At 44.4% G+C, this 14,269-nt stretch overlaps 1 protein-coding gene across 21 annotated transcripts in view; it reads left to right on the forward strand.

The window, feature by feature from the left end:
- The window catches only part of KALRN (kalirin RhoGEF kinase), a 659,050-nt gene that overhangs the window by 270,301 nt on the left and 374,480 nt on the right, over positions 1 to 14,269 (forward strand). For all 21 annotated transcript variants that reach the window (XM_032335453.1, XM_032335509.1, XM_032335462.1 and 18 more), the window contains exons 7-8: positions 9,593 to 9,784; positions 12,806 to 12,937. In XM_032335453.1, the coding sequence (XP_032191344.1) occupies positions 9,593 to 9,784; positions 12,806 to 12,937 (324 nt within the window). The remainder of the gene's footprint in view (positions 1 to 9,592; positions 9,785 to 12,805; positions 12,938 to 14,269) is intronic.

The raw sequence follows: 14,269 nt of genomic DNA on the forward strand, positions 1-14,269 counted from the left end.
ATATAAACTCCAGCAATAAAGCAAGACATCAATTAAAGGAACAAAGAGTGGCCTTAATCCTGAGCTTTCCAGAGATTCTGCAGAGACCAGGACCTGTTCTTCAGGGTGACTGGCCTTGGGTTTTCAAGTGCAGATTATTGCTCCAGGGAGGGAGAGGACAAGAGACTCCTGCCCATTTTAAAGTTGAGCTACTCTTGGAAGTCATGGACAAGTCAAGGGCCCCACAGGGGAGACTTCAGAGATGTGAAAATTTTTATTGAGTTCTCTCTCCAGGAGCCCTGCTTCTCTGAGATGCAAGTCTTTGAATCTTTGGGAGAAACTCTCTTCATCATCTCCTCTCTCCCTTTAGGGACAGCCTTGGTCAGCCCAGCTGCTTTCACACCTATGGCAAAGTAAAACACAATGGTGGAAAGAGCATGGGCACGAGGTGCTAACTGTTGCTCTTGGTTTCCTGCCTGGTTATATGACCGTGGGCAAATTGTTTCAATTTCTTAGAGCCTTGCCACTGTGTTTGTAAATGGGGGAGATAATGATAGTACCTTTGCCAGGGGTGTTATAAGGATGAGATGTGATCTTGCATTTTAAGCAAAACGTTTGGCAGAATGTTGTGCTTGGCAAATGTTCAAGTACTATCGTCAGGGTCAGGAGTGCTAGAAGAAACAGTTCTCCTTGTTCTCAGAGTTCTTGTCTACAGAGCTTCTCAAACTTTTATGTGCATACATATCACTTGGGACAGTCTCATTAAAATGCAGATTCTCATCAGAAAGTTGGGAAGGAACTTGAGATTCTGCATTTTTAACCAGCTCCCAGGTTGTGCCAATGCACAACTTGAGCTCTGAATAGCCAGGCATACTCAAGAAAGATCTGGGGGAGAAAATACTGGTAAGTATATTTCCATGAAGTGTTATAGCCTCTGATTTCAATGTTTGTTTTTTTTTTTTAAGATTTTATTTATTTATTTGACAGACAGAGATCACAAGTAGGCAGAGAGGCAGGCAGAGAAAGAGGGAGAAGCAGGCTCCCTGCGGAGCAGAGAGCCCGATGCGAGGCTCGATCCCTGGACCCCAGGATCATGACCTGAGCCGAAGGCAGAGGCTTTAACCCACTGAGCCACCAGACACCCCTCTCTGATTTCAATCTTAAAGGCAGCCTGAAATTACTATATTCTAATCCAGAAGAGCTACATTGATCCCAGCTACTTTTACCCAGTGGTGTCCCAGATCTGATTCCAGCCATACCCATTCCTCCCTAGCATGTGAATCCCATAATGCTGCCTCCTACAAAAACACTCACCCCTCTGAGGAAGTTTCACTTGGGGCTGAGAAAGGAGAGGGAGACTGGTTTCTCTTTGACTGAAATCTGCTCCTGGGTCTCCTTGGCCCTTGGACATATGGCCAGGCACTTGTTTTCATGGCTGCTTAATGGTTTGTAAAGTAATTGCTGGAGGAAACATTGCTACAGCAAGCCAGGGGAGAGGGACAGAGGGATTCACAGGCCAATGTTATCTTTGCTGAGCTCCAGGGCTGCTCCAACTTCTTTCCTCTCTCCACCTGACAGTGACAGATGGCTTCCACATGGTTTGACCTACTGTCTGGCCAGACCTGACCAGATAGTCATTCATCAACTGCCCTATTTGGCCCCCTTGAGGGCACCCTGTGGCTTGTGGGAGGCAGAAGTTGGAGGTTTCATTTAGAGCCCGTCACATCTCTGAGCCATTGTAGTAGAGTTTCAAGCATGGACAGTTCTTATTCCAGATGTTACTGTCCCAGTGGCCATATGTTTCGAGGTGGGATCAGCAGGTTTACATGGTAATGTTAAACTAATTAATCATAAACTGATGCTTTAACAGCATCAGGACCCAAAGTGGGTCTGATACGAGCAAAGATGGAAGCAATACATATGGTGTCATTAAGCTGGAAAGAGGAGGTGAGGCTCAGCTTTTTCCATTGCTCTGGCACGATCTGTCTTCGTACTGATACTGAACGCTACTCACGAAGCCTCTGAAAGCTGTGTGGGCAGATCTCCAAGTATTTTTCTTATGGCTCTCTTTGAGTGTGACAAAACAAAAACTTAAATTAATATAAGCTGCAGGGCATGAGAAAAAGATAGCTATAAACAGAGGGGTCATGCAGACTAAGAATCAGGAGCCCAGGGTCCTCTCCCCATCAGCCTCTTTTTCAGTGACTTGGAACATACCCCCTAATTGACTTTACAAAGTTTCAGACGCCTCCTGGGTAGATTCAAGAAATGTCTGGGTTTATTGTTGTTGTTGTTGTTTTTCTCTAACTCCAAAATCAGACTGTTCTATGATTTTGGCTTCTAAAAACTTTAAATGAAGTATGTTTATATTCTTTCTCTTATTAAAGCAGTATTTGTTCATTAAAACTTACCTATTTCACTGGTTATAAATTGTGCCGTACTTTAAAAAAAAAAAAAAACAAGCTTTATTAAGGTAAAAAGAGATGGAGGAGTAAATACAGCTAGTAAATACAGCTTTCATGGAAAGCAACCTGACCAGACTCATTAAAGATACATTAAAATAATTTGTGAAACTAAAAAATATTTAAAATACCAAATCTATTAAAATTAAAAATATTCTACAATCCCTACTATTATTTGTAGAGGAAAAAAGCCCAAAACTAGAAACAACCTTTGTGTCTCAATAGAAAGAATGAGTTTGATAAAGATAAAAGGTTGGATATAAATTCCTCTTTGTTCCAACACCCATAGATAGCTGATGCTTTGATGTAATAACATCAGTGGTAAAAGAAGAGCTGGGCGATGAGATACTGTATATTTCCTCTGTATAGTTTTAGAACATTTTCCCCCAATTACAAAAAATATGTACATCCCCCAATTTTTTTAAACATTTCTCTATACATAAAAGAACTGAGATGACAAAAAAAGCCTAGAGAAGTTCCTACCACCATGCCTATCTGTGCAAAGTAAGCATTCAGTAACTAGTAACATTTGGGTGTTCTTCCCTAGTGTACATAATGTTAGTAATGTGTGCATTCTCAGCTGAGGCCCTACTATTTATATATTTTGTGTTTAGCATTTTGATTTAACATTCATTTTGCATTTGACCCAAGTGATTTTGCTGAGTACCTCCGCCCTCGGCCGGGTGTTTACCTGGCTTCCCTCCCTTGACTTTTGGATTTGGAGAGTCAAGGCCTCCAGGACGTGTCTGGACTGAGCCCCTTTCAGGAAGGTGGCCCCTATGTGGCCGTTGTACCTCACCTCCTGTGTTGATCTTAAGGGATCACAACTTCTATTTTCCTAATAATAATTTAAACCTGCAGCCTATTCACTGGAATGCAATTAAGAACCCTATGTGCAGAACTCACTCCTCCCAGAGATGAGACTGTTCTTCAGTTGTTCCCCTCTGCCTCTGAACACGAGAAGCATTGCCCCTGGATGACAAAGTGAAGGGCCGCAGGCCTAGCCTGGGGAGGAAGCTTCTGTCACCTTTGACAACAGGGTCAGTGATGAGGTAAAGCATCTGTTGCCTTCTGTGAGGACAAGGCATGCCTGCTTCTGTACTCTGGGTATGCCAAAGTAGTGGAGATGCCCTAAGAAGGCTATCTCAAGAGACAAAGACACTGCTTTTCCACCTTAAGGTATGAAAGGACACTGTGTGTGTCGCAAGGGCATGGCTCACAGAGTGAGTTGCTTGCTGGTTCTGAATCTCTGATCTCTCTAGGTGAAAGAAAGACCTGTGGACAATTCAGGGCCTGGACCCTTGAACCCTAGGGAAAGGGTCCCTGACAGCAGAGGTGGTAGGGTGTGCAGGGCAGTGTCCCAGCAAGCGATGAGAGCAGCTTTGCCTGCTATAGCGCTGGACACACACGGCAGGCTCATGTGGAAAGAGACTCCTCCTCAGGGACAGGAGGGGACACTGTGGCATGTTCTCTGTGAAATACAATGGGACTTGGGGTTGTTGAAGTATCTGCCTCTTGTTGGAATAGTTGATAGATTTTCCTATTTGTTATGCTTTTTACTAATACTTGGATTTGGTTCACACTTAATTTGGTGAGTTCATACCAGCCTTCTAGAACCGGATGAGAGAAAAGAGATGTCATTCTTCGAGTTACCAGTTCTATGTCAGACAACAGACTAGATGCTTTATGTCATCTCATGTAACCCATGAGAGAGAGTTTCTGTTTTGACATGGGGACTTATGACCAAAGTGTAAAATTCACCCCTCCTTTTAAGAGTGAAGTCAGTGGGATTCCAGTAATACACAGCAATCTGCTCTTGCCATCAACCCCTGGCCCAGGGTTTAAGATTACCAAAATGATAGCTTTTATCAAATTATTATTTCTAGAAGAACTAATATCTCTTTCAGAGTGTACTGCGAAAGAAACTTCATTTAGGGAGAAAGTTTAGCTGGGTTTTTAAATGGAGAGTTATGATTATCTTACAGGCAACTTTGCCTGTTTTGTAGCCAGTGAGGGCAGCCAGGAACCAGGTTCAAAGTGAGAACATTTTGGCAGGACCGAAAACTTTCGTCAGGATTCTGCCAACTGGTTATTCCAGGAGGGTGACCGCTTACTTCGCTGATTTCAGTTATTCACGGCAGGGGCAAGGCCTTGGGAGAAGGGCCATCCATCCTGTGACATCCAATTAATGACTGCAGGAATGAAACAGGGAAACAGGATTTAGGCCACAAAAGGAGGCAGAATGTAAGTATAGAGGGCTTTTGAGTTAGCGAGATTTTTGCCGCAATTTAGTTATATTTTCCATTTGTGACCAAAGTGACAGTGGGAGGGAGAGGCCTTGGCAGGGCAGCAGGTAGGACGGGGTGGGTCATGCCCTACTTGGTGCTCCACGTGCATTGCATTTCGCTGAGTAGATCCTGTTTACATCTTGGGCTACACGATAACGTGAATACTGATAACATTAATTGCACTGCATATATGTGCAGGACTTAAATTAATTAAGCAGTTTTGAGGTAAGGGCTTAAGAAAATACTCATGAAGCCAGAATTATTAGTAACATTACTCATTTCTGACCAGTTAAATAAGATACTGGTTAGTCTAGGAAGCTTGGCTCAGGGAAAGGGGCTCATTAGGAGACAGGGATGGGAGCAGCAAGTCCTTGGTCCCCTAGAGGCTGAAGAACTCGGCAAGGAGCCCAGCTGCTGCTGTGGCCCACACATGACAGGCCAGAGAGCAGAACCAGGAAGAAGGGCTGAGACATGTGGACAGCCAAGGCTGTAGGCAGTGCTAGTCTCTGTCTCACCCTTTGCAGACCTCTCCTTGCTGAACCTTGAGCGCACAGAACAATCTTTTATTTTTTTATTTTTAAAGATTGTATTTATTTATTTGACAGAGAGAGAGAGAGAGCACAAATATAGCAGCAGGGAGAGGGATAAGCAGACTCCTCACTGAGCAGGGAGCCCGATGCAGGACTCAATCCCAGGACCCCAGGATCATGACCTGAGCTGAAGGCAGACACTTAACTGAATGAGCCACCTGGGAACCCCCAGAGCAGTCTTTTAAAAGCATTAAATAAATAAATAAATAAATAAATAAATAAAAGCATAAATCAGATCATGTTGCTCTTTGGTTCAAAACTTCCCTGTTGCACATGGACACTTGAAATCTTTGAGTTACCCTTGTTTCTTCAGTTTATGCCTTTCCTTCTCCATAGAAGAGGGCTTAGGGTGGAGAAAAGATTTAGTCAGTATTTCCTTATTCAGCACTGAAGATAAGACAGAAGAGGGGCAGCAGGGTGGCTCAGTCGGTTGGGCCTCCTGCTCTAGGTTTAGGGTCAAGTTGTGATCTCGGGGTTGTAGGATAGAGCCCCATGTCTGGTTCTGTGATAGGCATGGAACCTGCTTAGGATTCTTTCTCCCTGACTCTGCCCCTCTGCCACTCCCTCTCTTTCTCTTAAAGAAATAAATAAATAAATAAATAAGAAAGATAGAAGAAAACTGTGACTTCCTAAGTTCTTTCTACATTCCTTCTGAAACTGATCCCGCTTATTCAAATAGAATGTCTAAGATTACTTAGTCCAAGACTGTCCTTTTAAGGATAAAGAATCTGAGGCACGGGGGAGGCAGGTGACATCTTAGGTGAGTGTTAAAGCTGGACCAGAATAACTCTTGTGTCCCAGCTCCTGGCGAAGTGACTTTGGTGTCTCTGACTGATGGACAGCTCTGCAGATGGAAAGGCATTTTAGGCTGACAAGGAAGCATAGCAGGGCCAGATTGGAGGGCGTGGAGGAGGCACCTGGTAGGGAATGGAGAGGTCGTAAAGAATGAAAATAGCTATTCCTGTTGGCCACATCTCCAGGACAAACATGACTCCAAATGCTCCTTAATGGATGCCTAAACAGTGACACAGAAGAACCACAGGGATGGGTTGACCAAAGGCCATGACATGTCATTTATGCATAATGACTAAGCACCCCTGTTTATTTGCTCTTAACCCAGCTCTTTAACCTTGTTCTTTCCTTTTAAGTCATTGGAGACCTTCTCTACCATTCCTCTCCTTTCTTTTGGTTTTTGGCTGCTGTTTAGAATCTAGCTATGCATGTATCTAAGATTCTAGGCCGAAGGAAGAAGAAGAAGGTGATGATGATGAACCTGGGCCACATGACTTGCCTGCAGTATTTTGGTATTTTGAAAGGAGGCTATAGGGAAGAAGAATGAGCAAATTCATGAGTCAACATTCTATTTATCCCTCTATTGTGAGGACTACTCCCTCTACTTCTTTTGTGAAGCATAATCATTTGTTAGTTTTAGTAAGACATTTCTCTGCCCACTGATAAGGAAACAAAAAGGCATTTATTGTGCTAGTCTCTAGAATGTGAAATGTAAGCTGTGGTCTTTTGTTTGTTTGTTTGTTTTTCGCTTTCATTTGTGATCACAGGCTTCAGGGTTGAAGGGGGCCTTGGAGGAGGGCCAGCCTCACCACCCCCTTCTGTGCAGGAAGCCCCTTCCCAACATCACCGCTGGTGGTTCTGAGCCCTTTCCTCTGCACCCCCGCAGCGAGCTGCCTCCGCCTCTGTAGAAACACTTACTTCATTTTGCTCTAAATTGCAGTTATTTGAGGACTTCTCTTGTCTCAGCTGTGAGCCCCTGAGGGCAGAAATCCTGCCTCATTCCTCTTTGATCTCCTACAGGCCCCATCACAGAGCCTGGCCAACTCTCCATAAATATTTGAATGAGTGACAAAGTGTTAACAGCCTCCAGAGGCAGCCACAGTTAGACATCTCTAAGAGCTAGAAGGTTCTTCCTAAAAGTGAGCAGAAGTGTGCCTCCCTCTGTTCTCTGTGGGGAGCGAATGTAAAGAGGCAGTGATGACAATGGGCCGGGCATCCATAGGATGTCCAGGACGGACCCTGGGAGAAGCTAGTGCCCAGCTCTTATTTGTTTCCTTGCTTTCCATCTGGCCAAAGCACACGAAGACTTTCCCAGGACAGGAAAACCCAATAACACTAGATAAATCTGGATACATTGGGGTGGGGAAGAAGGTTTTCAGGATTTGAATCCAGTTTGGAAGGACAGCTCTATGACACACTGTCAATGTCATACCTGCATCTCCTCAGCCAGCCCTGAAGGTCATAGAAACTGATAGCTCCCATAGAAACTGATAGCTTCCTGTATTTTTCTGCCCATGGTCACTCTGACCTGGGAGATGTGCTTGGCCTGTGTGTAGGTCAGGCTGGAAATGGAGTTACTCCAAAGAACCCTCAACCATGAGCAATCAGACTTGGTGCATAAATTCCCCAGATATACCTCACCTCCCAGTGAGACAGCCTGAACTTGTTCTACATAGTTGCTTAAAAAGATTTCAGGAGGGATAACTCTAATTGCTTGTAGAACTAACCCATTAATAAATACATCCTTTATTCATTTTCTTTCCTTTTTTTCTTTGACTTGCCCTCTCCCTCACCTTGCTTTCTGCAGTCACTTCCAAATAAGTCATCCAACCCAAATTCTTGTCTCAAGGTCTGCTTTGGAGGCGACCCAAACTAAGACAAGTACACAAGCAGGAAATTTGGGGGAATCCAAATGTCATTCCCTTAGAAGACAAAACTATTAAAATCGGTACTTTTTTTTCTCTCTCTCTTTTTTTTCCAAGTACAGAGTTGGTTTTTCTGTCAGTTCTATAAATAGAGCTTAATTTTAAGTAGAATCTGTGTCCTAACTCAGAAAACAAGGCTGATAATGATTCCTCAATCTTTGAAGGATAGTTATTTCAAATAACAAGAGTAGTATTCTAGTTCTGTTAAGGAAATGTACTGCATCAGAAAGGTCTTAGGCCAGACTAAAGACAGAGATTACACATGGGGATCATTAATTAGACAACAGAATGAATTTGTGTTTGAGCACTACACTTAACCTTTTAAACTTCTACAGAGACCTTTTAAATGAACAGAGACCTTATCAACTTGGCTCAGGTTTGGGATGGAGGGCTTGAGGACAGGGACAGTTAAGATGAATAGGGAACATGAAGGAGGAGGGGAAGGAAAATAAAGAACCTTCATTTACCTGATATTAATGAACTACTCCTGAGCTCATAATAGAACCAGGAGAAAACACCATTGCTGAAGAATATTTCTTGTCAGTGGAGAAGATTTGCAACAAAGAACAAAGGTGCACAAGCAACTCACCGCCCTAGTACTTCTTCAGGCAGACATTGTGTGATTCAGAAAATCTCCCTGTGGATGCCACAATATTACTTGATTGTTTTGACACCTCAGACAATTAATAGGAGGTAGCAGTTAAAAATGATCATGCTCGCTACTGTCTTATGTTTGTGGGGTTTTTCTTTTGCCTTGTTCCTTCCTGGAGGGTTTTCTGTTGGCCTGGTAGGAGACAGCACACATGGTCATGAATTTTTAATTGGCAATCAAATATGGGAATGATTGTAAACAAAACACATGATGAGAGAAATCAGCAGGGCCAGGAGAGCCTTACAAGATGCTTTTTGGGGATAACCCACAGATGCCTTGTTGGAGTTAGGTAGGGAAATATCTCAAAGTCTAGTAAGGATGAGAAAGGGTTCCACCATTTTGGTTTGTTTTTAAATTTAATTTGAATCCCATTAGCCAACATACAGTACATCATTATTTTCAGATGTGGATTTTTAGCATGGAAGAATATTCTTTTTTGTTTGTTTTTTCTTAAAAGATTTATTTATATATTTTAGAAAGAGAGATAGAGGCAGGGGAAGAGCAGAGGGAGAGGGAGAGAGAATCTGAAGCAGACTCCCCGTGGAATGTGGAGCCCCTTGTAGGGCTTGATCCTGGGACCCTCTGAGATCATGACCTGAGCCAAAATCAAGAGTTGGATGCTTAACCAATTGGGCCACCCCTGGTGGCCAGGATGTAAAATTTAAAAGGATCTAGTACATACAGAGTACATAACATAGCATACCTACCCAATAATAATTATTATTGGAAGAATGTTCTTCCAATATGCTCTCTTCATTTGCTGTCTTCATTTAAATCTTGAGTGGTGGCTGAACTTTCTGTTCTGAGTAGCTTCCTTCCCCAAACACTCACCCACCCCCAAAAGTGCTCAGTGGGTGTCGTTCTAGCTCGCCCCACTAAGTGCTCCCCCTCCTCTGCTTCCCAGAACGCCTATGTCAACATCAACCGCATCATGTCCGTGGCTTCCCGCCTCTCTGAGGCCGGTCATTATGCATCGCAGCAAATCAAGCAGATTTCCACCCAGCTGGACCAGGAGTGGAAGAGCTTTGCGGCTGCCTTGGATGAACGCAGCACCATCCTCGCCATGTCTGCAGTGTTCCACCAGAAGGCTGAGCAGGTGAGGCCAAGGGAGAGGCTGTGGGGGCTGTTGGTTGGAAGGGTGGGAACACAAGCGCTGTCTGTGTAGAGAGCCCCTCCTCTCTCCCGGAAACAATCAAGACCCTGCTGAGTCATTGCAGCGGTAACCTGTGTTCTACCACCTTCCTCACAAGGACACATTGGTCACTCCAGGTGGCTTTGCTTAACATCCCAACAAGAAGGGACTTAGAGCTGTTTACATTCTGTTTGGTAGTTTATGGTTGTGTGTGTGAATGTGAGCATGTGTGCTGAACACATTCCCAGAGCGTACACAGAAGGGGTGAATCTAGATACTGATCATTGAATGCTGAGAGCAGGGGGAAATTAATCTTACATGAAGCATTGCTATGGATAGTGATAATGTAATAATTACACAGTGGATAAAAATAATAAGTATTTGTTTCTATTTACTTACTTGCATTGGTCAGTGACATTACTCTCCCATTTCACAGAGAAGAGCATGGCAGCTCAGAGAGATTAATGACCTGCCCAGGAACCGGCAGTGTGTTGGAGCTGGCTCTAAGCAGCCTACGGGGAACCAAATGTCAAATGTTCTGGAAATTTGTGAACCGGTTATTAAATATAGCCATTACTTAAAACTAAATTGTATAAATTTACAGTAAATATATTAAAAACAAAGGTAATAGAGACTCAAAACTCATCACTCTTGGTTACTTTACTACATTTTAGTATTACTTATGTTCTGTGTGTGTACACACACACACACACACACACACACATGCTGGTGTTTAAGCATTTACTAATACACCACTGTGAAAAATCACACAATCCATGAACAGCTGGGATTTCACCTGAGATGTGTCTAACATTAAAGCTTGTGGTTTTAACCTCTAAATTCCTTTCTTTGTATGACATTTGGGTAGGGTACAGATGGTGGAGAGGCCTAGATGAGGTAATACCTTAAATCTCTCCCTGCGTTGGGCCCACCTAACACAGAAGGCGGCATGGGGTAATTGAAAGAGTCTAAGCTCTGTGGCCAGGCACATGTAGCTTCCAAGCATTAACTCGGGCAAATCACCTCACCATTTTTGGCTTGTTTTCTCATCTCTAATGCAAGATAACCATAAATCTCACAGAGCTAATATAAGAATTAGAGATGGAACATGTAAGGCGCTTATTGTGCTTTTTAAATGCTAGACATTACTACTGTATTTATGCAACATATTATCCTGGTATGTTTATATTTCCCTCACCTGTGTGAGGTGAGGGAGAAATCCTGAGACTTTCCCAAGGACTGAAATACTTGTGTCATAATTCAGGGGCAGCCCCACACATTGAAAGGAATCTAGACCTTTTTTTCTCTTTTTTTAACGATCATGGTGGTAATGACTGATAATGACTAGTTCATGCCCAGGCCCAGGAGAGCGTTCATGTCAAATCTCCAGCTCTCTCTTCAACCCTACCACTTGCACATTTTGTTCAAAGTTTGTCCAGATTGGCAAGGGAGACTCAGTGCTTCCCTTCCTGTATCCCTGCCTTTCTCTCCTTGAACTGACCATTTTGTGTGGTCTGCTGTAGGATTCTTAGAATACTCTTTTAGAGTATTACAGAGAAATCCAAAGGGCCTTGGAGAGGTGCTTCTGGCATGGTCGACAGACGAAAGTCAAGTTGCTTTCAGGTTCCTCTATGAAATGGGTGTTGGAGGAGCAAAGAAGCTGCTGAGATGGCTGAGATGTTAGCAAGCATATGCAGTCTGAGGCTGGATGGCACCCAGCACGCTTCCAGAATTGTTAAGAGCTGGCCTAATGGCATAAGAACATCTAGAATGAAAAACTCCCCAGGACAGCCACCAGGCCAAGGCCTGTGAGCTGACAGACACCGGACTGGAACTCCAGGGGTTGCGGAAAGCTCGATGCCCGACCGGGGAGTGATGGGCGGAGTCAGTGTCTAGCTGATGTTGCTTGGCTTAGACTGCTTTGGATCAGAAGCAATTTTATTTGTATCTATTTTTTAATGCAATTTCCTCAGGTAGTACCAGTCCTCCAGGGAAAATCATAAACTATGCTTCCTTTTAGCTTGGGGAGAAAAAACAAACACACACCAAACAACAGATTTGAGGCTATTTTTTCAAGGCTATTATCCGTTCATTTAGGCAGCTCTTTATTGTCCTCATATGGGCTGTTCTGGGCAACGAGATAAAAAGGTATTTAGGCAATTAATTTAAATGGAGCTGTGCACCCAGGCAAGAGGAATCACAGACAGAACCATTCCAGACTGTTGGGTGAAGAATTATCTGCATTTTAGAGGTGTGTTTTTCCACCCAATAAATCTGAGTGATTTCAGTTAGCTCACCTTTTGTGCATGGAGACCCAGGGTGTTCCACAGTTGTTAATTTTAATTTTTAAATAATTTGCTTTCTGTCGAGATCTTTATCTCTCGATCACATCCCAAGAACCAGTGCCGCCATTGTCATGGCGCTGTCTGTCCCCCTCAGCTGCCCCTCCCCTCCCGCAGCCTGAAGCATACTGACCCAACAGTGGGAAGCTCGGGGAGCATTCATCTCCATCCCCTGTGGGAGTGGCCTCTGCAAGTTTCTTGGGGTACCTGATGGCTTTGTAGGATGTTCTCTGTTCCTCCTCACAACCCATTGTCCACATGGAGAAGCATCCCATTTTACCTGGCATGCAACCTCTCCCGTGTGCCTCTGAGTGTGCACAGGATGAGAAACTCTGAGGTGTACATGTAAGATAGTGAGCTGTCCGCACACATTGTAGTCAGTGTGTGGGTACAGCCTGTTGAACACACAGGTGGCTGGCACCCCAACGGTTTCACAAAAGTCATTCTTGTTTGTGGAAACCACACTTTCTACAAAGGTGCCGTGTCTGGCTTCTTTCATGGGGTTGATGTTTGTAGAATTAAGGAGAAAGACTCCACCCTCTGCATTGGCCTCTGAGGCTCCCAGAGGTCCTGATGCTTCTTCCCAAGGTCCATCGCCTGCCCCCAGTGCTCCCGCACTGATGCAGCTGCTATGTCCTTCCAGTTCCTGTCGGGAGTGGACGCCTGGTGCAAGATGTGCAGTGAGGGGGGCCTGCCCTCCGAGATGCAGGACCTGGAGCTGGCCATCCACCACCACCAGTCCTTGTATGAGCAGGTGACCCAGGCCTACACAGAGGTGAGGACCTTGCAGGACACGCGGGGGTCGTGGGGTGTGTGGATGTGGGTTAGCAACAAGAGCACTGACCTGTACCTTGTGTAATAGCCTGGGTAGGACAAAGAAGAAAGACGTCATCTCTTTCCCCTTTGAGACATCTTTAAGATCCTTGAGCTATGAATAATGAGATCTCCAGCCAGGAAGCAGAGACAATGCAGCCTTCAGTGGGCTCCACCTGCAGCACACGGGCCTGTGTGTGCATGTGCATGCACATACACCTCTCTCACCCTATGCGTGAAGATCAGACTCTCTACCCTGGGACACAAATATGAGGAAGCAAGGCTGTGCTCCTCAGGGTGCTTTCTGGCTGGTGGGCAGGTGTATACACACCAGGCCTGCCACCTCTTTAATGAAGAGGCTTGTCAACAAATACCCATTTTCTTACCAGAAAGTACAGAGGAGAACTCACCATGGGGTGGAGAGAAGTGTTTACAGGAGTGAGAAGCTTCCAGGGAAGTGAAGGACAAGTTAAAAGACTATTTCACTGAAAAATCTAAGTCTGGGTGCATGGTTCAAGTGCGGGGTGCGGGGGGTCTTTTGCTTTCCAAGGAAAAGGAAGGGGGCTTATGGGTGCATCTTTGTGGACATACACAAGTGAGTGAGTTGACTAACTGGTGTGAATTCTGGGGGAGAGGCTGAGGGCCATAAAGAGATGAGCTAATTAAGGAAGCTGAATGAGGAGGGGAAAGTGAATTCACACCTGGCCCATACGGCAAAGAGAGTTGGAGCTGTGTTTCTCCAAGTGGTTTCTGGGACTACCTGCCTCAGACTTGTTCCTGTGCTCTGCCTCAGACTGCGTCAGAATGTGAAGAAGTAGGACCTGGAACCTATATTTTAGTTAATGTTACCCTGGGGAAATCTGATGCACACATGCTGAAGTCAAAGAACCAAGGGCTTCTGGGTTAGAGTAAAGGTTTTTGCCACAGTCAAAGCAGAAGTTTGACTTTTAACCCCCTGCTTATTGGCGTGACTTCAGGCAAGTTACCTAGGTACTCTAAGCCTCACATTCTTCTGTGAAATAAGGTGATAACACTTGCCTATAGTTGGAAGAGTTACAAAGATAGTGCCCATGTAATGTCCATGGCCCCATGCCTGACAGTAATTAGGGCTGAAAAAAAAAATGGTATCATGTTTTGGTGACTTGTGGGCCAGATCTGATCTCATCAGCTTTGATCCAAATGGCCCAAGGCTTTCTCTTAGAAAAGAACTGTGGGTCAAGAATGCCCATGGGTCAAGAATTTCTAAATTTACTCCTCGTAGGATATGAACATAGAGTGTACAAGTGAGATTCAT

The sequence above is a fragment of the Mustela erminea genome, chromosome 1 (assembly GCF_009829155.1).
Source record: "Mustela erminea isolate mMusErm1 chromosome 1, mMusErm1.Pri, whole genome shotgun sequence".
NCBI lineage: Eukaryota > Metazoa > Chordata > Mammalia > Carnivora > Mustelidae > Mustela > Mustela erminea.